This window comes from Cygnus olor, chromosome 10 (assembly GCF_009769625.2).
Source record: "Cygnus olor isolate bCygOlo1 chromosome 10, bCygOlo1.pri.v2, whole genome shotgun sequence".
Lineage (NCBI taxonomy): Eukaryota > Metazoa > Chordata > Aves > Anseriformes > Anatidae > Cygnus > Cygnus olor.
Genome location: NC_049178.1, coordinates 18,407,633 through 18,434,048, shown reverse-complemented (window position 1 = coordinate 18,434,048; position 26,416 = coordinate 18,407,633). Strand labels below are relative to the sequence as shown.

General features: G+C 42.6%; 1 protein-coding gene across 1 annotated transcript; it reads right to left on the bottom strand.

Moving 5' to 3' along the window:
- Positions 1 to 741: 741 nt before the first annotated feature.
- Positions 742 to 25,931, bottom strand: GXYLT2 (glucoside xylosyltransferase 2). Its single transcript, XM_040569285.1, is given in 8 exon segments — positions 742 to 5,084; positions 6,289 to 6,461; positions 9,650 to 9,773; positions 10,839 to 11,090; positions 17,969 to 18,100; positions 18,303 to 18,492; positions 25,730 to 25,829; positions 25,832 to 25,931. Coding segments are annotated over 8 exon segments (1,239 nt in total). The 5' UTR covers positions 25,917 to 25,931; the 3' UTR covers positions 742 to 4,901.
- Between the last annotated feature and the right edge of the window lie 485 nt (positions 25,932 to 26,416).

Here is a 26,416-nt window from a genome sequence, read left to right as displayed (position 1 = left end):
AACAAAACAACAATACGAAACAAAGAAGAAGGAAAGAAGGGAAGGCAAATGATGCTAAATGCCCAAATCCTTGAAGTGCTGCAGAAGGTAGTAACCTCAGTTTCCTCTGAGACTAGGTTCCCAACTCTGTCACCACAAAACAACTCGAGTGGAGCAGGACTCATTACCACTTCGATGAAAGTTAAACATATGTATTTGTCTCATTCAATGATACATCCAATCTAATACTCCTTCACTATGGTAAGAGTAATATGGTAAAAGAGGAACGGTAAGCCCAGTTTTCTCTGCTCGATGCAGACAGACCATATATATGCATGGAGACATTTCAACCAGTGTTGTATCTCCCTCTCCACTTTGCTCTCCATTACTTCATCAAAAGCCACGCGGCCAAGTACCTTACCTTGCTGGTGGATTTTTGTGCTGTACTGCAAAAGCCATACATTTTAAATGCAACACCGGGTGAAGAGAAGACAACACCTCCCTGAGGCCATACCCCTTTTACCTTGAACAAGAAAAAGAAAGGCTACAACATACCAAAGAATAGAGCAGCACTGAAAGCAAATTTAAGAACAGACATCACTGAATTCTAGCGTCAACCACAGATAAAGTAACCAACTCTTCAAAATGGGCATGGACAGAAACGCTACAATGGACAGTTAACAGCACTAGTACTGAGCTCCATCCCAACGAGACCCAGTACACACACACACTTAAAAATATATATAAATAAAAATACAGAGCTTGCTTAAAATTTCATTTATTTGTACTGTAAGCCAGAGGATCTTAATCAACACAGAAATGCACTGCTATGCCTCCTTGGGAGCTATAAACAATTGGTGCACTTGTCAAATAAAAATACACAAGAACCCGCTGATACAGAAAAGGTACACAGCTCTGTACACATACACTCCTGCTGTGGAGGTATGCACACACACACAGCAGTTTCCAGTTTCCTCTTGTAAGAAAAAAGAAATGATAACAAAGCTATCTAAGCCTCCTTTGTAATATGCAGGCAAATAACCTAGAAAAGCTCTCACGTTATATAAATGATGCAACCAAGTGCTTCCCACTCTGGCAGTTCTTTGTTCTACAACGTGCATTTGTAACCTGACACTTTCTTAAATGGCTTTGGGCAAAAAGGAGGTGCTCAGCAGCTCTTAATATAAAGCCCCTATTTATCTATCTTCAGCAAGTTCAAGTATAATATAGCAAATTTAAAACCTGAATATTTGACGCTGATACAGCAAGGACTTGGTTACACACTGAACTTTATGCACTGCATATAAGCCTACTGACTACAGGCAGAATTCAGAGTATCAAACGGTCGCTGGGTCCGGGCTTACCTTCACCTAACCAGGGCACGGCTCTGCGGGCTGCACCCTGTTGCTTCTTTCTCCACGTTAAAGGTGATTCTTTGTTATCAACACATTCAGCGTGCTGGAGTGTCTGCTCCTTTACAGAAAACTATTTTGGTTTTCCCTTCTATGTTATGACACACCAATAAATGTGTTACATTAACAAAGGTGTTTTGGTTACATTATACCGCTGGAAATAACTAAAATATGAGAGGAAGCAGAAAAGAGGATACAAGGTCTATGTAAGTATTTACATATCCCATTATTAAAATAAATGAAGGCTAATTTACATGAATTAGCCACAAGTACGAAATACGAAATGAATGAAAATGGTTTCTAAATAAGATTAATACTAGAACCAACTACTGTTAAAACCAAAATACAATATGGTTTTGAAAGCTGTAATAGAATATAAATTAATAATTCTAACAACAGCAGAATCAAAGTTACATAATTGTTTTAATACACTTTGGAGAGTTCAAATTATAGCTTTTTTTTCCCCCTCAGAAAAAGCTCAGCGGGGTGGAACTCCCCCATTCTTCCTGCAAGCTGATACTGTATGAACAGACGTCTCCATGTTAAAGCATATACTTCATACATTTTAATAGCTGTTGCGAACATAACGCAGTTCTTTCTAAAAATAATGTAGCACCTCCTGTAAACATAAAAAGCAGTTTTAAAGTCTAATCATTTTATATGTAATTATGCCTTTGTTTTGTGATTAATTCCATTCCTTCATTTTAACGCAGGGTTTTGCTGAATCATGGCTTACACAATCACAGCCTCCTAAACTTCAGAGACTTACCATCGGTATTGCAACTGTCTGGGCAACAAGACTTTTGCTCTGCAACTTTCTGTGGCTTCTAGATACCATGGAAGTGAGGAATTCAAAGAGCCCAGCATGCGTCTCATCTATCCTCATTTGACCTACAGGCAGCTTTACCCTGATACTCAAAAATAAAGATCAAAAAGCAAGCTAAGATTTCTACAAGTTCTCAGTATTGCTAGCCTAAAAGGTTTGCTTATGTTAGCCTTACATTAATTTAAACTTTTTAAAACAGCATGCTGAGTTTTCCTTTCATTGCCTTCTGGTTTTGAAGCCTTAAAGGTCCATTTGCATTATGTTTTCAAGCTTTGCTCTATCTAGAAATGTAGTGTTTTTTAAGCGGCAACTAGAATTTCAGTTGAAATAGAAAATACTGAGGCGAGTTGTGTGAGAGAGCAACATCTAAACTGAAGCTTCAATGTCTCTCTGGTTCCCATTAGGAAATTCTGAGCTTTCCATCAGAGCAGATGCAGAAGGGCCTCTGTCCTTTACAAGTCAATTTACACTTATGTGGCAAAGACTGTAAGATGTCTCTGAGTCACAAAACATGCACAAATTGTGGACTAGAATTTGCAGCACAGAAGCGCGAACAGCAGACACGTCTGCGTGTCAGGCTCACTTAGGGCTAGCACAGGCCTGCAGCGAAATTGCCAGGACCAAGACTGCACACCCCCTGCTTTAACACCCCCTCTGCTCAGACGATTGGGTAGCGATGCAGTTTGCCACGCCGTGTCACTCACACATCACGCTCAGGGATGTGTCACAGCCACTTTCACACCCCGTGCATTCGGAAAAAGTTTGTCAGCACTTAATCCCGCGTGCAGCCTATCTGGCAGCCTGAGATGCCAGCAAGGTCTGTGTTTTCTCTCCTCTTGTGAGCTGCCACACAAGGAGAGGTATGTGCGCGCTACGAGTACCTTCTGCTGGAGGCTGGTTTTTATGAAGCTGTGCATCTGTCCTGTCTGGATAGGGCAGCAACCTCCAGAAGTACAGTTCTTCAGAAATCCTACTTTTTAACTTCAGAAACACATCCTACCCCTCTTCCACACGCAACAGATATTTATCTCTAATAAACGCGTGTTACGTATACAGGATATGCAAACTGTATCCGTTTTCTTTTCGTTAGAAGAAAGCTTCACGCATCTCACCTTCCTCACCCCTCTCCTACTTGGCCTGCGAGACATAAAATGCAGTAATTTCAAGGGTGAATTTCTTTTGCTAAACAGACTTGGAAAGTAAGATCATTTTCTGCTCTTTTCTACATGCTCCCACCTACACGCACCCATTAGGGCTTGCTTACACTTAAAAGATGCTCTCTGAAAGTCTGCTCCTGAATCACTGCTCCTGAGGAGTGTCCTTATTTTCTGTTCCCCAGTAGCTTGTCCCTATCACCTCTCGGCCATTGCAAGTTTTAATAAGTTCTTGTTTGTGCATATCGTACGATGGTCATCATACTTCTGACATCTAAACTAAATGAAGTACTTCAAATAGACATCAAAGCCTTCTTGTATCCCCTTTTCACTTTGAAGCTACCCATTATGATCCTAGCATAGAACCGTACGTCCAGGAGGGAAAGTGCCAGGCAGTCACCTTTCTATGGCCCGGGCTTCTGGCAATGCCGAAAGCAGAGGTCACAGCCAGCATTCTGTCTCCCAACCTAGGTACAGAACAAAGGTTCTCCGTGGCATACCATCGTTTCTGCGCAGTAAATAGCAATTAAAGAGGATTAATTAAAGAGGATTAATTAATTAAAAACAGATCAATAATACCTGATTTTGGACTCTTCATTCACAATATTCTTGTACTGCATCTAAAGCAATGAGCATTACCGAGTTAGGGAATACATTCTTAAATCTGTAGGAGAGTGGAGGGGAAGACCAGGTCTGTACTCCATGCAAGAAAGGATTCTCTTTCTGTTGTGCATTACCTGTGCAGGTGCCACAGCTTCCACAGCATCACCTTCCCATTACTTGCATGCTGCTTTGCTGTTTATGCTGTAATTATTTTCCATCTATTTCCTTTGTGAGAAGCCCTCATAAAACTACTGAATAGCAAAGGGTAAAATTGACAATCACTAGACAAGAAGTGCTGTAAAATAAAGTGGACACTTCTATTCCCCTAATCTTTGTGAGAGAAATCTCAGGTCCTACGTGTGAAGAACAGCAAGTAATATACCTTCAGACAGAACTTCAATTTTAAGCAAATGCTTTCCCTATACTACAGTAAATTTTAACTCATCATGTGACAAGAGTGACCTTTGCTGTAATTTAGCATTTTCATGACAGCCAAGAATATTTGCCTTAACATTTCAAGAGTTATATCCCATACATATTAAATAGCTCAAATCGTCACTTCTTTGTGGAGCTTAAGTTCAGTACAAACTTCTGCACAACTTAAAAAAAAAAAAAAAAGTACAGTGAATACAGCTGTTCTTAAACAAATAACCAAACTCATTGAACAAAAGTGAGAATCATCAACTCTCTGTGTGGCAACCAAGAGCAATGTAGGAAGACAACAGAATGCCTAAAAAAGGACAGTTTAGGTGGATCTCTGTGGAGGTGGATTTCTTCTGTTTTTGTAGTTTGAGAGTTATTAAGAAATTGGATATGGAAAATAATATATATTTTTTTTTGAGTAAAAGAGGTCATATTCTTCATTTAAATGCTTCATGATGTCTGAGTGCAAGAATGAAAAACTCCAAGTAAAAAACACAGCTACGTTTAGTATCTGTGGTTGGCCCCCAGGTAGACAATGACACGATTTTCATACACCTTCTTCATAGTTTTCTCAATTTGCTTCAAAAATACTTGTGGAATTCTCCCACATAAAGTGTGCACTGTGTCCAGAAACTTAGACTGAAGAGGATAGTACAAAGACTGGAAGAGATTGTCTTCAAATGGAAACTAAAGAAAAGAGAAAGAGAATTGTTAGTTTTCAGTAGCTATAAAATAGCTTTTTAGAAGTTGCTGTAAGACCTTTTATAGGGTAGGTGGTGACCTGCATCTCACCCTTCCAATGCGCCATTAAACTTCAAACATCTGAACACTGGTCTGCTTTAGAATGCTTGTTTTCAGAAAAGTTTGTCTGGGCATAATAGCCGAAACAGTCAGCTTCCCAAAACTGCATTTCTAGAGTCTGTACTTCAAGGAAGGTCGCTAACATAGGCACACTGTTATGAAACACGTTTTAGAGTAGAGTTGTACACGTACAAGTGAGGCAGTTACTTGAAGAAGCTTATTTGGAAAGCAAGAACTGAAATCCTTTTGGATAGAACTAAAACAGGTTGAAAACATCCTGTAGGAACATGCTTTACACATTCCAACTGCTAACAGGCTTCCAAGCCCATAGGACCAGTCCCAAGGCAGACTGAAACAAAACCTCTGAACACACAGACTGCCGATACCAGGTCGTCAAAAACAGTTGTTTGACTTCACAAGTGTGCTCTTACTGTGCAGAGCGACTTACTGATGCAGGCATGGCCTAAATCAACTCAGTCCTCTCCAACTCTCCTTACAAGACAGCAATGGATGGCTATTGCAGTGTTCTTCAGCCGAATTAGGGAACTTCAGCACAAATCCACGTGTCCATGCACATGCAGGTTATGCGTAACTACATTAGTTGGTAACCGTAAGTCTGTCATTTTCTATATGGCCCAGGCAGTCTACAACTTAAACTTTTCCTAATCAAAGACAAAATACGGACCTGCGTGTCTGTACATGAGCCACTGAAATGCTCTTCTGCATTCCCTGTGCCTTGAGACTCCAGGTACTCAGGGAGTACAAGCTTTGGGCATTGGCATTTATGGACCAGATGTGCCATGCCAGCAGAAAGAACTCCATTCAAACACTACTTCTACCTCCAGTATCACAGAAAAGCAATTTACTAGACGTTTTGATTAGAAGTCTGTTGTAACACGAAGGAAGATTATTCAAATCATCTCAGTAAACAGGACAGGCCACAGCAACCTCATTATTTGTGACCAAAGGGTATTCATGAATCCCAGCTCTGCTCAGCCTGATCTGCTGCAATAGTAATCTGAGTGAGCTGCTTAAAGCCAAAATCTACATGGAAAAAAAAGGACTGCCTCTATCAAAAGAAAAGACTTACATCACGTATCACTTCATAGAGTGCCTTGAATGTAGGCTGTTTGTCATCATGGTAGACACCTCTATTTCCATGCAAAATAGAGACACCTTCTTCTTCTGCACCTTTGCAGTTACTTCCATACATACAGTGGTCAGGCCGGTAGTTCCACTGACACGGAAACACGTAGAGACACTCTGCCAGTGTCAGTTGGGGGGATTGGGAGGAAAAAAAGGGGGGAGAAAAAGGAAAAAAAAGACACATTAAATGAGTTACAACTTAAGCCACGTTTCTGTGGAGAAGCTGGGACTGATGATCAGAAAAAATCAGTTACTTCTTTTACAAAGATCCAAAGCAAAACTAGACACAGAAGCTTCCCTTCCTCAGAGGATGTCTACGCCTCTCTCAGCACTGCTAGACTGGAACTGATCAGAAAAGAGGGGAGAGCAACGAAAAGGCTGGGTGCAAATATAAACCAAGAGTATATTTACAAGGTTAGAAATGACAGAATCAAACCCAGAGAGTATGAGATATGTGGCACTATTCAGGCTCTTCTGCCACGGGAGGAAGTTTCCAGAGTTAGAGAAATGATGGGGGAAGCACACAGAGCACTGATGGGTATGCAAAATCCTGAATCCTTCTGGAGACAGCAGGGGAAGCTTGCAAAGTATATCCAGTGTTTGCTGCTGAAGCTTTCATTGAGGCTATGGCAATTTGTTAAACTGAGATACAGCAGAGCGTAAGAGGCACTGTATTTTATCCACAGTCTTCCTAAGAGTTGTCATCCATTAATTTCAAAGGTCCGGATTATTTTAAAGATCAAACTAATTTCTCAAAATGGCTTCTAACCTCATTTCCCCTACTGATTTTTTTTTAAGCTTTCTCCATACACCCACAGTATTTGTAACATGCTTACAATGAATCATGCCACTGCCTGTGACCTTTTTGCTACAGAAATGGAGCACAATGAATCATTCCACTACGCTGGCAGGTCGTGTCAGAAGCGCTGAAGATTGAAGTTTCCACTTGGCCTTTCCTAGCTTCCCAAGAAATGTGCAGCAGGTCCTGCATGGTTCTTGAGGAAGTGAGAGAAAATGTTTTTGAAAGAGCTCTTCCCTAAGGGCGTCTCTAGCAGGAGATTGCTCAAGAGAGGGTAGATTATAAGCTGTCTCCTTTCAGTCTGACCTACCACACATCCAAAATCCCTGGTGTTGCTGGAAGGACAGGGAGGGCTGTGATTCCCCAATTCAAACTCTGATCCGGTTAACGGGGACTTTCCAGGAAGCCTGAGCAGATGTTTGCAAGTACAACCGCTCAGCAGGTCACTACGGGGAGAGAGGATGTCATCAGGTGCTTATCAGCTTCTGTGCGTGTTACTTGAGTATTCTCGATCTTCTCACCATGATGCTTTTGCACATTTTTTGCTGTCACAGCTGGGCTTGACCTCCAGCTGCTCTACGAGCCTTCAGTTACATTAATCATCAGAACAGCCTTGGGAGAAAGGAAGGGGGCAGCTTTCCAGGCCCCAGGTAGCACAGTTCTGTGCAGTTTTAAGCCAATGCATCTATAGAAAGCCATCTGAGACAGTCTCAACTGATTCCTTCTTAGGTCAGTTTCAACAATCCAGCAGTTTAAAACCTCAGGAAAGTCCAGTTTGCTGTTTTAGTCGTTTCCAGTTATTTTGTTTTCTTTTCCTTGTGCAGTCTGATGTTACTTGATTTGTAAAAAGTTATTTACCAGTTACAAGGAAAAGGCAGATTATGGTGCAGAACAGAGTCTCAACATATGGATCTGATAGAGAACACTCATTGTGCTTTTTTTTTTTTTCCTCTCCACGTTTAAATTAGCGACTTGAGTTTGACTTTACGACCAATCTGGCTTCATCTTTCTCCAGAAGACCCTATTCCCGTAATATTTATGTCTTTCTGGAAATTAATTTATAATTTCATTATGAAGATTTCTTCCACTTTATATTTCCCCAGGATTGAGTCTAATGCACAGTGTATCAAGGACGCTGATGTTTGACATCTGTCTGCAATAAACAGATGTTAACTTCCTGCTTTGCTTTTGCTCTCCCGTATTTTTGGCTGGATTTGAGTACATCCAATTACCTCCACTATGACTCCTTAGAGTAAAAGGAAAGGGGACAGAATAAAGAAAGATAAATCCAAACTTGGTCTGTTTTCAAGCTCACTTGAGGGAATACAAGGTCACATAGGAAACGAGGAAAAGCAAATAAGGATGGATGCTTAGCACATTCCGAAGTGTGAAATAAGGTTCTCAGCTTCTTTGGAAAGCACCTACTATGCTGCAGTTTTGAAATCCTTGCTTTTCTCAGATGTTACTGTTTTTGGAAGAGCTTGAAGTCGTTTCTGTGTGATCTTCAAGGGAGCTGAACTTCCAGAAACTGCCTCAGCATTTGTGGAAAAAAGACACGCCCTTTTAACATGAAGAAGCTTTCAGCTGCCAGTTCCTTGGAAATGCACACTCATGCAAGTAAGACTGAAAATCAAGAGGACAGTAAGGAGAAGCCAGAAATGTTGCAAATTGTTTATGGAGACATTGTGCAAGAGTGACAGGAATCTGATATATTATTTTGCTGTGCTTACAAGTATATACTGATTGGTCATGCTAACCCTCTGTTTGAGCCTGGATAGGTGGGGTATGCCGTCTGACCTCTGATAGTATCTCGAGAGACAGGAGGTCCTCTAGAGCTCCTCATAGCATCAGAGCAAGCAGAATGTAGGAGTAGAAAACACACAGCTAAATAGCAGAATGTAAATGACACCATTCTGGTGCCTGCTGAGGATGAGTCATTCAGGTGAGAGGCTAGAAGCACGTTTCTCAAAACGTAACTTTCAGTGAAGGAGGGCAGCAGGTTTTAAAGGAGGTATTTCAATGGCTATTTCTGTTTTCTGTTTATAGGAACACAGTTAGTTATTTGCATAAGTGTCAGAATTCAGCTGGATTTCAGAAAAATAGACCATAATTCTGGAGAACGTTTGGCAACCTCATGCTCAGATAAACATCTGAAACAAAAATATTTTTCAGCTAGGCCCTGGTCCAGTGAAGCTCTTAAGCACATATGCAACTTAAACTCTATTTCTGCATTTGATCATGAAACTAACGTTACACTTATTTTCTCACAATCTCCAGAAGACAAATTTACATATTCATTAGAGCCAAGTATGAGCCTCACTATCCGCACCACTTTCAGAAGTATTTTTATAGGTGGTAAATCCTACATGCACGTAACGTGATCTTCATGGCAGAGTACACTACGCATATCAAAAGTAACAAACAGATTTTATTTTTTTTCTTAATTTAGTGAAGTCAATAAATTTTCTTAGCACAGATAATCATGACTCCAAGAATCCTTACTTACCTGGGTTAAAGTAAAAAATAATATTTAGTAGATCCTGGTCTCCCCACGTAATGTAATTTTTGTACTTTTGGTATAGTGGATACAGCATTTCCTCCCAAGTCAAACCACTTGGTATCATGCTGTTCTGCAGGAAGAAAAACAGAAGCAATGGGTTAATCCTGGGTACAGTGATGTGATGTGTGACTCAGAGCGTGGCACCCACATATTCTTAAGTCTGCTAAACCATGTCAGATACCTAGAAAAATGAAGAACTGCTAGGAAACATTGACCCGGATAGGGTTGGAAGAGCGGAGCTGACTGTGCTCTGTTAATCTAACTGAACAGGAAAGCAAGGTCTCCTGGGTCTAGCTCTGATGTCAGCTCCTGCTATTGAGAATCTTCCTATTCTGAGCAACAGGAGGGAGAAAATGTGGAAAAATGTAAAAATGCAGGGACACGGTGAAAATTGAGGTATAGAAGCGAGGAAAATGCAAACTGAAAATGATCTTCCCTTCCCAGGGATTTTGATATTAAAAGGAAGTTTGTTTATTTTCTTAAACAAGCTGTTCCTGTAATGGTATGAGTAACCCCTGGCCGTGACTGAAGAACAAGACCACTCAGGGGGTAAATAATGTTTTTAAAGAGATTACAGAATACATGCTCAACAGAGCAAACAAAATTTAACTTGTCAGGCCTTTCGCAAAATTGGAAAGATGTCGGTTTAAAGAGGGAAAACATTCCTTTTTCATTTATATCGATTCACAGAATCCCTTTATCTGCAGCAGAATACAAAATTTTATTTACAGCAGATGCAAACAGTTACAAATGTAACTGGATATTTACATCAAGCTTCTCAATTTTAAAACAACACAGTGACCACACTGAAGGTCCTTGAATTTCTCCTTTTATGTACCTGCAAAGGGAGAGTGTGAACTGTTGAAGATGACGTTTTCTCTACTGCTAACAGACTGCTTCATCTGCAAGTTCTCAGTGCTCCAGCCCCATGTAGATATTTCACTTGTTTTAGTGATCATTTTCACAATAATTGGGTTTAGTACCCACGTACGCATTCCATATTTTTTAGATTCTTAATAACATAAACTTTATATAATTATCTACTAATATTAATTCTTAATATATCTCTGTTTCACTAAAAGATGTGAAAAATCCATAAATCACTACTTTCTGCAACAGCTGCATTTCTTCTCACCTTGAACTGAGTGTTGCGTATCCGCGTTAAATTCATTAGCATCACTCCGGAATTGACTCCAGTTGTCCCGTAATACGGGTGACGCGCAAATCGACTGTACCAGCCAATCTTTGGTATTTCGTGTTCTGGGGCCATAGCAGCTAGCTGTGTTGAGTTAAATTCTTTCAGGATGTGCCAGATGTCATCGATGGGCCTCAGGAAGAGAACATCAGTGTCCACATAAAGGAGAGAATCCACATCCTTTAAAATAACCTTTTGGGTTTGCACAGTGAGGAGAGGAAGACAGGAACCAAAAAGACAATAAAAATGAAGATTATTGGCAAAAGGTCAATACTTCAAACTGATCATTTAAAAGAGCTGATTTATCAGCTAAATGCAGTTACATACAGGAACAACAGTTATAACTTGTTTGTTTGTTTCAACTGCAAAGCAAAAGAGCTACCAGACCACAAACGCTGGATTCTAACCTTCATATCCAACAATAATCCTCTTACCTCTCAAAAATATCTGCAAGGCCTATTTAGTATCACTTCACAAATGAAATGCAAAGAATATATATTTACATAATTTTGTTAGCTCTTTTAAAGAACTGTGCTATGCCTGTACAAAAAAAAAATCCTACAAATACATTAACCAGTTTTAGAAAACATGTCATTTTTGCACACTGTATGACAAGGATTCTGAAAGGATTAGTATTGAAAATTATATACCATACAGTATAACATACATCTGCTACTCTGTATGTATGTAAAAGATGCTTTCAGAATCAGTCACAAAACCTAATTTGGATCGTCATCATGCAGTCAGATTGGCTACCATGGACCTTGATGAAACATACAAGCTTCCACCACAGACAGCTCACGTAAAAGAAAACTTTTCATCTCCATTTGGGATTATGTTTTTCCTATTACAACCTTGTCTTCCTACGCAAGGAGAATTACATTCAATATTAGTACATAAAAATGTTTTACGTTAAGAAGACTACTAATCACAGAAATGCATACACATCCTCCTGAAGAACAAAAAATTGCCTGGTGGATAGAAATGTCCTCTTAAGACTTATCAGGTCACATTCTGATCTCTGTTACCAGACTCTACACCAGGAATAAGCACAGTACAGTTAGTCAAGTCACAGGGGTGTAAATTGTAAATTAGATCCAGGATATTTAATCTATTCTTGTTGACAATGTTCCCCCTTGTGGCTGTCCAAGTGCTTACACGCTCATTCATTAATTTTTGTAGGGCAAATTATATAGTGCTTCAACAGCCTGAGAAAACTCCCTTGCTGTTTGCACCAGCTATTTGTAATGCTGTTTGTTAGGTAGCAAATACCATTAGCTAAGGTTCACCATCAGGTCCAATTGAATTTTTGTTGCTCTTCTTCATTAATTGCTAAAACTGTCCAAGGATTCCTGAAGGACTCAAATTTTCTTACTGTGGTCTCAGTCAGAAAGGCCACTTCTCTCCCTGTCTTTACTTGAAAGGCAAATCCAAAGGGCTATTGATTTACACCAGGCTGTGGAATGGAACCACCAGTCACTCGTCCAACTGCAAGGATACTAACATCAAATTCTCATATTTATGCAGATGACTTAATACTACCAAAGAAATTTAATTTTACATGAATTGAAATGTATCACGATTAAAGATTACCTGTGAAAGACAGAGGGAACAACAGGATTTTGAACAAGTGAAAAAAACCTGCTTTTAAGTATGCTCAGCAGGCATCCATTGAGATGCCAAACGTGCAAGTACAGATTTGAGTGAGATTTCTCACCTGACTGCACACATTGGGACTCCGATGGACATTTAGCCAAGTCTAACAAATTCCTGACATAACTGTATGTTCTTCCCACATAGCAGGACAAGCAGGAGAAGGCAAATGTCTGTACATCTGCTTACAAGAAACTGCACGTAAACAAGTCCAACAGTCAGAGCACTCTGCTGTACGGAAGGTTGTAACAATACACCTTCAGGACTTCTTTTTCCACATAAAACAGCACGTGAAGGTACCAATAATGAATGACTCTAGCAGTCCAATAACACACTACAGAGCTGAAATCCAATAATATAAAAAAAAAGATAAAGTAGCTATCTTTTTGGGATTTAAGAGTAAATCAACAGAAGACAGGTAGTTGAAAAGATGAAAAGGATGTTTAGCTTAAGGACATTCTGGATATTGCATGCTATTCTGTAGCACTGACACGCCCTAATTCATAGGGACCCAGTATGTGAATTCATATAAAGATGAAAATACTAAAAATAAAAATTCCCTCCAAATTTAGTGTGAGACAGGTGATAACATTCAAATATGAAGAGCACGGTAAGAAGCTATTTGCCTAATGGACCCACGGCATACTGCAGATCAAATCAGGATTTTTTTTTTTTTTTTTAATATATATATAATTATTTAATACATATATACGGTAGAGAGACAAGTTGAGGCATTTCCTAGCAGAGGGTTAAGGGGGGAGTTTAAAGGGTGCATATAGGAACTCCTCTCAAGCATAACTGACAGTGTCAGCACTGCCTCTGCCAGCAGAAAATATTCTTTCAGTAACTGCAAACATACACAGAAATTTAGGCCTGTGGAAGGCTTAAACGGACTGTAACAATTTTCCAATATATAAACGGATTCAAGCAAGTATTCCAGTTCTTTGTCAAGCGGGTGCCTACAGGCATTCGACCCCATGCCTTCCACCTTGTCTTCCTCCACTTAGATTCACACGCTTTTCTTTCCTCGTCTGTCAAAAGATTGCTGCCTCTCTGCAGTCTGAGGTGCTGCCCTGCAGTGACACCCAACAGGCTGAAAGAAAAGCTGCTCTCCTCCTTTTAAGCCCTTCACACTTTCCTCTTTCGCATGCGAAGTGTTAAGACTTATTTAAAACCTACACATGTCAGTCTGAATTGATCACATCCCTGTCTGGTTGTGCCTTGGGTAGAGGAATTTAATTTCAGAAATCACGTCTGTAGAGTTCCTTGCATAGCTCCCTGGATATTAATGGAGTTACACTGGGAATAAAACTTCATTTAAATAACTCTGGCATTCCCAACGTCCCATAGGTTTCAGGCAGCTCTGTACCCAAGCTAAATAGAGTTTTCACAAAAATACGTTGTGCTTTACACAGACCTTAAAACAGTATTTATCCTTTACTTATTCAAAAGCAAAGGAGAGGACAACACGCATTTTTGACTGTTGCTTTTCAACGTCAAAAGCAGGTGAGCAGCAGGAGGCAGGCAGCGGTAGGAGACCTTGCTCCAGCCGCCTCTGCCAGAGCAGAGCAGCACTGAGCCTGCTGGGGGCTCACCGGGGGACACGCTGGAGAAGATGCACATCCGACCTGCAGCATAAGCAGCACAAGATTGTGTCTGGTACTCTGAGTTTACACTTGCTAGCACGCACCATGTAGACATACCTGACAGACTGTGATTTTTGAAACGAACGGTCAGGAATATGGGTTGACTGCCTTGTCTTCTTCCTCGCTCTGCTGGCACTTGCAGCTCAGAAGGACTGTGATTATTTTTTTTCTCATTTGCAGCTATACAGTATTCTTAGTAAATCTGTCAAAAAGTTCTGCACAGAACTTGCTATATTTAGCCTGACACTTCACTTAAACACTCAATTAACTGCAATTTGATTTCACAACTTCTGTCTCTGTAGTTAGCAAGGTTGGCAAGTAATAACACACGACTGTGTAAACACATATTGGCGTATCGAGAAGCTGCATTACCTAATGGTTTGCAACAGCCAGCGTGTCAATTTAGCAAAGCTTTATGCAAAATTAGGGACAAATCACAATTAAGCTTGCATCTCCATGCTAATGTAGCAGTACCGTAAAGTTGAGTTACTAAACTTAATTGTAATTAGCAATTAACTCAAGTTACAACAGAGAATTTTGTCTACGTAAAGCCCTGGCCTCTATTCCCAGCGCTGTCACAGATCCACTGGGGAGGTTACTTCAGCATCCTCAAGAGGACATCTATAGAACAAGGATAACGTTAACCTACCTTAAAAGCTCTTAAGTAGATTCAGTGTTTTGAGAAAGGTTGTAAATGTTAGTTACTATTCAAATTAAAATCATCCAAAAATCCCTTAAGCATTTTATGATATTCAGCCGGTTGTTTGGGTAGCTCCAAAGCAGCAATGCAGAGCCAGCTGAAAGCCAGCTCTGTGGCACACAGCATTCATGAGAACAGAACACAGTTTTTCACCCCGTTTTAACATCCATGTCAATACCACCAAACGCTTTCAATGTAGCAATTGTGCTCTCAATGGGGAAAAAAAACACACAGATATTTAGGATTATCCTCAGTGATCCTGTGGTCCAGTCAGACTAACAACCCCCGCAGACATCCAGAACACAGAATAAAAACTGGCTTTGGGTGATGACTTAGTTATTGGGAGGAAGGGGGAGAAGGCAGGAAGGAGAAGAGAATATAACCAACTTGGCATACAAAAGGTGATAGATGAGAAGTCTTAGCCTCACACTTCCTGCGTGACTTTTGGAACAGAGCATTTCAGGGAATTTTTCAGTTCCCACATCCGTGAACCACACACAGCACTGAGCTGTATCACAGGGCTGTGTTCTGCCAATCTTCCTAACATTGCACAGTAGCCGTCTCGGGTTGTATATAGCTGCCAACTGCCACAATGTCCAGGTACCTGGAATTTGATGGCACAAGGACAAAAATTCTACTTGGTAATGAAGATTTTACCACCCTACCTTCCTGTTAACAGAGGTGTCAGGTAGTGACTGCTGAGAGCATTATCCTCCTAGTTTATTTTTAAGGTTTCATCCTGTGCTGATGATGATCCACATCTTTATTCTGCCTTTGCAGAACCCATTGACGGTTTTATTGAAATAGACTGCAGGAAAAGATTTAGACTTGTGAGATCACATGGAGCCTCTGTGAGATTACACAGCGGCCACTTCCCCTGCCTCTCTGTAGCTAACGTAAGATCAGATGTCACAGAATGCCTCTACAAAATGTAGGATGCCACATGATCTTCCTTAATATTTTAGTAACCCAAACAGATTCAACAAATTGAGAATGTGTTCTTCAACCTGTTACCCAGGGCAGAACACTTCATTACTGCAAGCTGTAGGACCACATCCCATAGGCTCTAGCTTTATCAGCCAGTAAAACCACCGAAAGATTTTCACACAGTTTTCCTTTAACACATTCCTCGCTCCCTCCTGTCCACTTTCACATGCCTGCTGTCGCTGCTGCCGAAGAGACTGCTTTGGCAGGAGAGGCACTTGTGAATCAAAGGCTCGCATTCCACTCAGGCTTCGCATTATCAGGAACAAGACAATTTGCACAACTGAGGGCTCAACAGCTGATCAACTCAACCACTGCTCTCCCGGGGTCCTCCCGAAATCCAGGCACGTTTAGAAATGTAGAAGATGCTTAGGGCCGGGAAGGAGGGGAGGGGGATAAAAAGGATTTTGACATCCTGTTGATATATTTAAAAAGTCAAAATATTCCACTACACAACAACACTAGACACCCTCTGCTCCCGCTGTGTGCGGACTGGACTTCTACAGCTCTGTCTCATCCAAAGGGGACATCAGAACCTAGTCATGGAGTAACAATAAACATAACGGCGGCTGAAATTACCCAGAATAAGGTTCCGGCAGGTTGTGAACTTGAGTGCAGAAGGCCAAGTGGACACTTGCCACCTCTGCTCTTAGCACAACTTATGTTCCTCACCATCTCCACATCAACGTAGCGTCAGCTGCAACTGTTCTGGGACAACCCAACCTACTGAGGGTCAGACACCTCGGCCTGGCCACACACAACACCTTGCAATTGCCCCGAGAGAAACAAACATTTACAGTTCAGGCTGCCTCATAGTTTTCCCAAGAAAACACCTAACAGTCTAATCATTCCCTGCAAGAAGTCACTGGGGACACCAAACTTCAGCAACACGCAAGTGACAAAAAAAGGAACCGAGAAAGCACTGCCCAGCCTCAAGGAATTGTCATCGATACATAACCCTTTTCCTGTCTTCAGACGGCTGATGACAAATATAAGCCAGGCCATTTCTGTGACAAGCGTCTCTACCAAAGTGACAAAAAATACCACAGTCACAGGAAGAGCAGAGAATTGTGTTTTCCTAGTGAAAACATCCCCATGGGAGTAAATCCTTACAACTGGTCTGTATGGAACAAGCTAACACTTGGGGATTATTTTCCAGGTGATCTAAATATTTACTCAGGGAGCAGAGGATCCCTGCTGAAGCTGGAATTACTTCCAGCCCATCTGGCCTTTGTGCATTTGAAAATCTACCCCTAAATGGCAGATAAACAGAACTGCTGACAGCACATATTTTCTCACATATGTATTCATAGGCTAACGTATCCGGACGTGCAGCTGTCTCCTGATTGTTTCCATCTGAGAAAGTAGAGATTTCTTTGTCCCCCCATTTCTCATTAGACAGCAATGAAGAAATCTGGACCATGTGAGCAGCATGTCACTTCACTGGAGTCACCCCCGCCAACAGCAATGCACAAGATAATTTGCTGTTTGTTCTCAATTCCACAGAAATTGCTTTATGCAAAACTTCTTTCAATTTTGCATATTTCTGCATATGCAAAATTGTTATCAACACCTTATTTCTCTCCAGCAGCCTCACATAGTTTCCAAGTTTACGACTCTTAAGAGCACACTGGAATTATTACCTTAAGGGCAAACCTTACAGTCTTGGAAAAAGAAGTACAACACAAGAAAAGGGATTCCTGAAAGCATCAGTCTGAGGACTAACATATGGAAAGGGAGATACTGGATAAAGAGGATATGATGACTGCGCGCTGAAAAGAATGTTATTTATGGAAAGCACGCAGCATCTACCCTGAAAGAGCTCTCGCGCTGAGTCCTAAGTGGAAGTTCCACTGAGAGACTAGTGGAACTGCAGACAAATAAGAAACACATTTTTTGCTAGCATAAAAAAAAAAGCAAGGTTGGATTTCTGGTTTGTTGTTTTTAAGTGGCAATAGTGCAGGTTAAAATATCTTTAAGCAGATATTTTACCCTGAAAATCGTTTTAATATTATATCAGCGAAGCTTCCCTTCCATGGAATTAGCCTTTTCTTGAAGCAAGCTACTCAGAAAGCCAGGTGCCTTACCGGAAGAAAAAGGCGCTGGGCAGCACATGGTTTGAATAACTTTTTCCATTCCTGAGCATTTCCTACTGAGAAGGTTATTGGATAAATGTTGTATTCAAACTTCTTCGTGTATGAGGAGGGCCATTCCTGTAACTAGAAGACATGAAGGAAGGAATTATACAATACATGTTATATTGCTTTTCTTTTTTAATATACATGTGTAAGGAATTTAGAAACCGCTTACAGTAACAAAGTACTTACTTGCTGCTTGTTGATGTCAGTGTAATTTTGCTCCGGGATTTGGAGCATATAAGTGACTCATGTATTTATTTACCAAATGACAAAAAAAACTCACCTTCTTCTCGAATTCTGGCTTAAGGGAATCCTCAGAAAAAATGTGAAAACAGAGCCTCCTGTTGCTGAAGAGAACTGCTGATTTCAGCATGATTAGCGTCTCTTCCAGCCGGTCCCCACATGCCACAACTGCCAGATGCATACATTGTAGAGATGAAGGCTCTTTTGAATGTTTTTGTTCTCCAGGCTTCCTGAAAATTCATAACAGACATATAAAAAAATACTGAGGTAAACAAGAAGATAATTTTGCATCAACGAGAGATAAGGGTTTTTTCTTCCTCTCCATGATGTAGGGGATCAGAAAGGTTTTTTTCTGATTAGACACCCACAGAACATGCAGGTGGGAGGCCAGATTTTGTTAATCAAGACAAATCAGGAATCTTAAAATTACAAGAAAAAGAAATACGTTATTCCCAAAAATTTATCTGGGTTTTCCTACATTTCTGGACTGGCATAAATCACAGCACTATATCCACACACGAAACTAATTCAGTAGCACCTCAAAGCAGACAACGGCTTGCTAAGTGCAAATGATAGCTTTTCTCTCCAGCTTTGAGGTTACAAAGCCAGAACGGGCTTACTTCTACTTAGATAACCTTCAAACAGAGTGGAGGTTACAGAACTGTATCCAGTAATTTCATTCCAGGACCGTAACTTTTGGCTAGATTGGCAGAGGACAACCAATCATAAAAATAAATAAATAAATAACTCACCCATCCATATGCAAATTATTTTAACAGTTAATTAATCTGGCTTTTAAAAATGCATGCCTTAATCCTGGCCTGAAGGTACTGGCGTAGCTTCAAAGGACTGCTTTCCATTTCACTGGATGGAATCCCTGAGATTTTACTAAAATACAGATTTTTAAAAAACAAACACGTTTATTTGTCCCAGATGAATCAGACTATATTCCGCAAGCAGTGTAAGGCCAAGCTAAGGGTTTTTCACTTAACACCCATCTGTGTGGATGTTACAGAAATTTCAGCCAGACTGCAGGAGAATCTGTGTGTAAAAGGCATATTCAGGCTACTTGCTACCCAGAAAAATCAGAGTCCTTTTTGGGACCTGAAGACATTCTGAAAATGGGGCCTTTTGGCTGTGTCCTCCCCCCTGCTGTCAGTACGGAGGTAAAATCACATCCTCCAGGAATGCTGCTACTGTATTGTATTCACATTCCAACACAGATTGCATTTATGCTCCGTTAGATGGATTCATGGTGACAAAGGGACTAAATCACGAGCATCGGAATCGTTCTAGTAAAGTTCAAAAGGCTAATCATAGATCACTGCCAGCTCCTGACAGACTGCCGAGCACAGGACATCAGCCCCTGCCTGCTCTCTGCACACAATTACATACATACAATTAATCAGTAAAGTTAATACTATAAACAGAAGTTCTAAATAAAGAGAAAAATTACAGTTAATAAAGCTGTCATTATCCTTTCCCACACATTAAAGTGCAGCTCAGTGTAACGGCAGCGCTCTGTACCACGGGGTAATCCACTTCTGTGTTGAGGAATACCAGCCTGGCTAGACAAAGCAACATGTTTCATGAATGGTTTAAAGTCTTGGGCTTTAGTCTTAATTAAACCCCAATTTCATCAGCGTATAAATAATAGAACACTACATCTATGTGAAGTGGTATTTACTTACCAACCTATTAGTGTAAAAACCGCTGAATTATTAAAGTGAATAATTAGCTGCTCACACAGATCCTGCTTCCCCCCACGCTACCCCCATCCCTTTAATGTTTCCTCTTAATTGAGTCTCTAAATCAAGCCATATGCAGGATGAGAACTGCTCTGATACAGCTTGTGGCAGTGGAAGTCACTGGGAGAGGGACTAAAGCTTTTTCTGTGACATTTCCAAACCGTACACTGAAGCGCTACGACCTTTTGCCAATGTTAGGCACAGCAAACTCGTCGTTCTGCAGCTGTTTTGTGTTTTGTACTGAGAAGCCCCGTACACGCAGACGGGCGCTTCCAACAAACAGACTCAGCAGAAGAAGCCCCTCGATGAAAGCAGACAGCCCCGTACGCCCAGGGGAGGCGTGCAGGAACAGGAGGCATCCCGGCTGCCAACACAGACACCGTCCTGGCTCCGGAGCGGAGGAGGAACCTGGGCCTTGCAGTAATTATCAGTCACGAGGAGCTGGGCTGAAAGCATTCAGGAGCTTGCAGTGGTCTAAGCAGGAATAAAAAGCCTGAGAAAAGGAGCAGGAGGTAGTGTTTGAGCTACCTCATTAGTAGTCTGGGACACCGAGGGCAACAGTTAGCGAACAAAGCTGCAATGAGGAGCAGAGGGATGCTGGAAGATGACAAATAGCACAAGATTTTGTCTTTTTGTAAGTACATTAGGAAACCAAGAGGACCGTGAGAACAAAGGTGAGCTGGAAAGGGAGGTAACAGAGTACCGCAGCAGGAGGCATTAACAGGAATTTTAGTTTAGCCCTTACACAATTATTATTATCCAGAAGCCTGAAAAGAAGCAAAAGTGAAAGGCAAAGTCAGACCTCAAGGAGGGCAAACAAGCAGATTACAGCAAAGAACCTCACAACCCTCCTTCCCTCGTCTGCTTACACGTACACGCGTGTACAGGGCAGTGAGGAAGGGACAGGGGAAGAAAGCTCTGACCGACAGCATCCAGGATGCTTCTGCTCCAAACGGAAGAGATGGGCACGCCGGCCTGCCTGGATCGCCTCTTGAATACAGGAGGGCTTCCAGCACGTGTCGGCAACAGAGAAACCGAGGTCAGCACTGTGCTCACACCAGAGGGGCAACCACTTCAGCTCTACCAGAGGTGGAGCAGGCTGGGCCCAGGAGCCTTCCCCTACAAATAGCACGGGTCGGGACCACCTCTGCCTCTGCAGAGAGCTGGGGAGCCAGCGGGGAGAAAGAAGACCCTACAACCTTACAACGCACAGTACAGGTGGCCAAAGACACTGTTAGACTCACGGCTTAACGACAAGGCCTTCTCTAAGATGAGATTTCATATGAGGCCCACTCCTGATTCAATGCTGTCCATCTCTCATCACAAACGCTCACCGTGCAGTTACCGGTGGGTGACGCACACCGACTGGGCAGCCAAGAGTTTTCTGAACCCGCCTGCTCAGATGCTCCTAGACGCTACAAGAAAAGGGACAGACCAAAGATGCACGCTTTGTTTCAAAGGATGCAGCACGTCAAATACTACGGCAAGCAGTGCAGAGGATGCAATTTGTTACGCAAAATAAAAATCAGCTGGCAAGCAAGCAAGATTATACTGCTAGGTTACGTGCACCAAAGACACTCGTAGGCGTTTGAACCAGAGAAGTCCTCGGGCAGTGGCTGAGGGTGAGCGAGCACCATTTGGGGCTGTTTCAGTAACTCAGCCCCTGCAAAGCTTGGGGTGAGTCGTTAATTCCTCGTGCTTTAGTTGCTCTGCCTGTAAAAGTAGGAACGGCTGTTACAGCACTAATAGTTGCCTACCTCTAGAGAATTCCATACATATTAAAAAAGGCACACAGATCCACAGAGAACCACAATTACTGTTATTAGCAAATTCTTCCTAACATGCACACGGGCTTTCATTCATTTATAGTCCAACCTACCGGTTACAGATACAGTCTATTAATTTAGGCCATAAAGTCCAATTAATGTTTAAATGCATCTAACACAATACAATGACCTGGTCCTTAAAATTTAATGTTTGACCAGAACAAATAAAGAAATTACATACACTAGGTCTTTGCTACCTTGCTCCCCATCTTCTCATTTCAATACATAAATGTAGTTTGTCAATATATTAGCAATCTAACTAATATAACATTACGTCAAACCCTCTGCTCTGTTCCCTGTTTTACCCATCTGTTCAGAGAAAATAGCTTCCTGCTTTCCCTTTCCTTCTGTTCCCCATTATTATATGACTTTAAAATTAAGCACTGCTGCCGAGGATTAAGCATTGCAGAAAGCCTAACAAAATACCAGCAGAATAGATCCCTGTGAAACAGCTGAAGCCAGAGGTGGTAGGATGTAGCACGACAAAATACTTGTAGCAAAGGTCTCCCACCAATGCAGACCAGCTCCTACCCAGATGCCCAATGGCATTTTACTTACTGCATACATTTTTTCCTGACAGGCATGCTTGTTGACATCACAGAAGAAGCCTGAGTGCTCCAGCACAATAGCGTACATTTCTAGGCCTTAAAGTTTGGATTACATGCAATTTTCTTATTAGTCACAGCCAAAGTGTCTCAAACGTAATTAACCCAAAACCTGTCTAAATCAATCCAGATCCATTCAAAATAACGCATTCCCATCTCATTACGGAGCCTCCTAACCCATTCAAACCTTCAAATTATTCCAGGGAGGAAGATAATGCATGCAGATTCTTACAAAACGCAATATAGTTGTTAGCCTTTGAAACCTTCTTCTTATTATGATCTCATTTACTCCCGCAGCGTAAACAAGGTTAGATTTAGGCAATGTATCAAAACGTGATTCACTGTATGGGCTCCCTTCCTGCGCCTCAACACTGAGTCAATGCCCCAGCAGTGGCTCTGTTACATGAAACGCTCTCTCACACCTTAAAATATAAATCAGAAGGGCTCAAAATGTTTAAAGTTTTCTCACTTTAATGCAGTTGCACAAAACTGACTGTAGTCGCTGACAACCAAAAAACTGTTGAAACCTCTTCCTACCACTCAGACAAAGGGGGGAAAACACTCAAGAGCAGAACGGATGTTTGTATCTTCTTCTTTTATCAAGGGTGCTCTTTGTTAGAGAAGTATGAGGTACTGGGGCAACCACCGCGGTATTCTGGGCCATCAACCTCAAGCCAAACTTGCACGTGTGCACACAGGCTGCAAAGAGAGAAAAAGTGTCTTGACTGGTTGCCACATAAGAGATGTTTTGCTTTGGGAAAGTTACTTCCAGGGAAGCAAACATCCTGGCAGAGGTTCACTTCCCAAGCCTTGCCGCGCTGGTTTAATAGAAAGTGTGGTCACATCTGCCCTTCAAATGTAAAATAACCCTTTTGCTTTTTGATGCTTTGCACACATCGGTCTGGCACGTATTTGTACTTATGCACAGGAAGAAAATCTTACTGAAGGCCCAGGACTTCTCGCTTCCGAGAGGAAGGATCAGTAAACCCCATCAAAACCACGCTTTCCAAGCTAACCAGAAACTCAAATGTAATGCTTATCTCCAGACTTGCCAAAATCATCTAACGACCGAGGCAGCACACGTACCCCTACTTCCTACTCCTTGCCAGGTCCCAGCCAGCTGGGACTACGTGGCTCGTAGAGCTCTTACCACGCATCACTACTTGCATAAGGAGAAATTTCTTCAAAACTGAAAACGAATGCCTTCTGCTGTTCTCATGAAACTACAGAAAGCAGCATTAGAGACTCGGAGTTAAACTACATTTGTGAACCTGCAAAACTACCTTGCCTGCAGCGTGAGTGGTTCTTGAAAAACAAATGCGTGTCCTAGACTAGGCATCGATTATTTCTGAATTCAGACCAAAACCTGACTAAACTACACTAATCAACTCAGCAAAACTGAATTTAAACAACTTTTTACATTTACACAGACACAACTTCACTGAGGTTATGTGACTTATTCACGCAGTCTGCATATGAACGCATACACCACGGTCAGACCACAAGATCTTACATAGTCATAATAGATCTTACATAGTCATAATCGGACTTCTTATCCTGCAGGAATTGGCTAGATCACACATAGTCTTAAAATAATTTTGTAAATCTCTCTTGGCTCGTGAGAAATAACTAAAATAATCACTATTTATAGGATAGGAGTGAATCCCCGATTCAGCGTATCAGTTGGATGTGCTTTTCTGTAAGGACAAGCCCAAGCAAAGCCTACTAAATGAATGGGCATACTCACTCCTGAAGTCAAGAACTAGTTCAACTATTGTCAGTTTTCCTTGGTCCAAATTCAAGCCCCCTGGAAACAGCCTCCACACTGCTTTCAGTATATTTTGGATCAGACTTTTTACAATAAGCTGATCCTCCCACCTGATACCTTCACCGTGCTAGTGCGGATTGTGATCTGTACTAGCACGGCACCTGTTAGCAGGTGCTGCTTCCTTTCCAAGAAGGCAGGCACCTCCTCGACTTCGACCACGCTACGTCACTCCCCCTAAATTATTTTCGTATGGATACCCTCAACAACTACATTTTATTTTGGTAGTACCTAATGCAACACGGTTTTTCAGCAAGGGTCATAATTGGGCCCCTAGAATTGTGCTTCTCAGCGATGCAAACTCTTGCTGGTGTCAGTGGTGCAGCATCACATGCTGCCAACAAATGCGAGAAAAAAAGAAAAGAAAAAAAAAAGTTGAAGAAAAGTTGAGATACATCACTCCTCTCTTTTGCTGTTGTTGTTCTGTGTTGCAGAACAAAAAAAAAAGTTTACAACTTTGGTCAAAAATACTTGCAAAGTCATCAATAAATAATAGAAAAGTCAGATAACGTCAACTTTTGGAACATGAAGATGCTCGCTGAAAAGCTCTTTGAAATGGAGCAGTTGTTTAACAGAGTTTCATGCTTTCCAGGCTCCTTCCCTCAGTGTTCTTCTCGATTTCCATGATAATCGCAGAGATATGCCTTAAAGAAAAATGACTTCAGGAGGTACAGTTGCTAGTGGAAATAATCCTGCTTTAATACACGCATTTGAATTCTGTCCATGACGCATTCTCAGCCACAGTAAACATCTCTTGCATTCAGCAGGGCAACAATGCTTGTAAGAAACCAACTGCTTCAGTAAGTTAAGGAATAAGAGCTCAAAAACCAGGAATAGTTTTCATTCAGAACATCTCTGTGAAATCACGAATGAAAGGCACAAAGACATACCAAGTTAATTAGATATATGAGGTCACACTGACCATAATAAAGTTGGAATGCGACGGGGAACACAGTCCTCCACCCACTGAAAGCACACACTGCCTCTATCTTTTTCTGAAGGAATTAGATTTTTTTGTAAATATTCACATTTTTATTTTTTAAGCATTCCATCTGTGAGGTACTAGAAGAGGGAGTGCAAGACTGCACGATTTCAATCCCTTATGATAAAGTACTTTACGTGTAAAGAGCAGTCAGAACAAGACGTGGACAGCTTAAAAGCTGTCGGCGAGCTGTTGGCTCACCCGTCCAGGACACGGCAGTACCACGCAGCAGGCACCAGCCACCTCGCGCCTTCCTGCGGCACCAAGACACCCTCCCCAGCCACGGTTTTGGAAGTGACAGCACCGCCCCACGCAGCCCAGCCGGCGAGGCCCTCACCGCACCCCAAACCCCTCCCAACCCCGGGGAAAAGCCTCCCCTCCGGGGCACACCGCGGCTTTACACCCCAGCGGCGGTTCCGAGCCCCCCTGCACCCCACTCGTGTCAGGGGCAGGCTCGGGGGGGGCAGCCCCGGGGCTTTACCTGGCGCCGGCTCCCCCGGCCCCGCTCCTCCGCGGCGGGCTCCGGCCGAGGCGCGGCTGGCGGCGGGCGGCGGGGCGGGCGGAGGGCGGCGGGCGGGGGCGGCGTGGCGGCCGGCCAGCAGGTAGAGGAGCAGCAGCAGGCCGGCCAGCCCCAGCAGCGCCGCCGCCACCTTGCAGGACAGCCGCATGGCCGGGGGTGGTGTGGCGAGGGGCTAAGGGCCAGGGCTCGCCCCCGCCGCCGCCGCCGCCGCCGCCATCGCCCCGAGCGGCCCCGAGCGGGGACGTGGCCGCCGAGCCCCGGCCGGCAGCGGGGAGGAGCCGGGCCCCACGGCACGGCACGGCCGGGAGGGGCCCGGGGCGGGACCGGCACGGGGGAGGCGGCTCGGGGTGGTCCCGCTGCCTCCGCCGGGGGGAGGAAGGCGGCCCCCGGTTAGTGGCCGGCCCCGCAGCTAGCGGAGGAAGGCGGCCCTCCCGTCAGCGCCTGCCGGCGGGCTCGTGTCGTCCCGCCCGCTGCACGGGGTGAAATTAAAGTTAGTGAAGGAACTCATGGCCGTACAACAACGGGAGTAGGAGCGGTGTCTGACTTCTGGGACTTGTGCTGGAGGGGCTGAGCGGTCACCCAGCTGTGCGGCATCAGCAGGGAGAGCAACGCCGCCAGCTTCACAGGAGCAGCAAGGTTGGGAAAGGC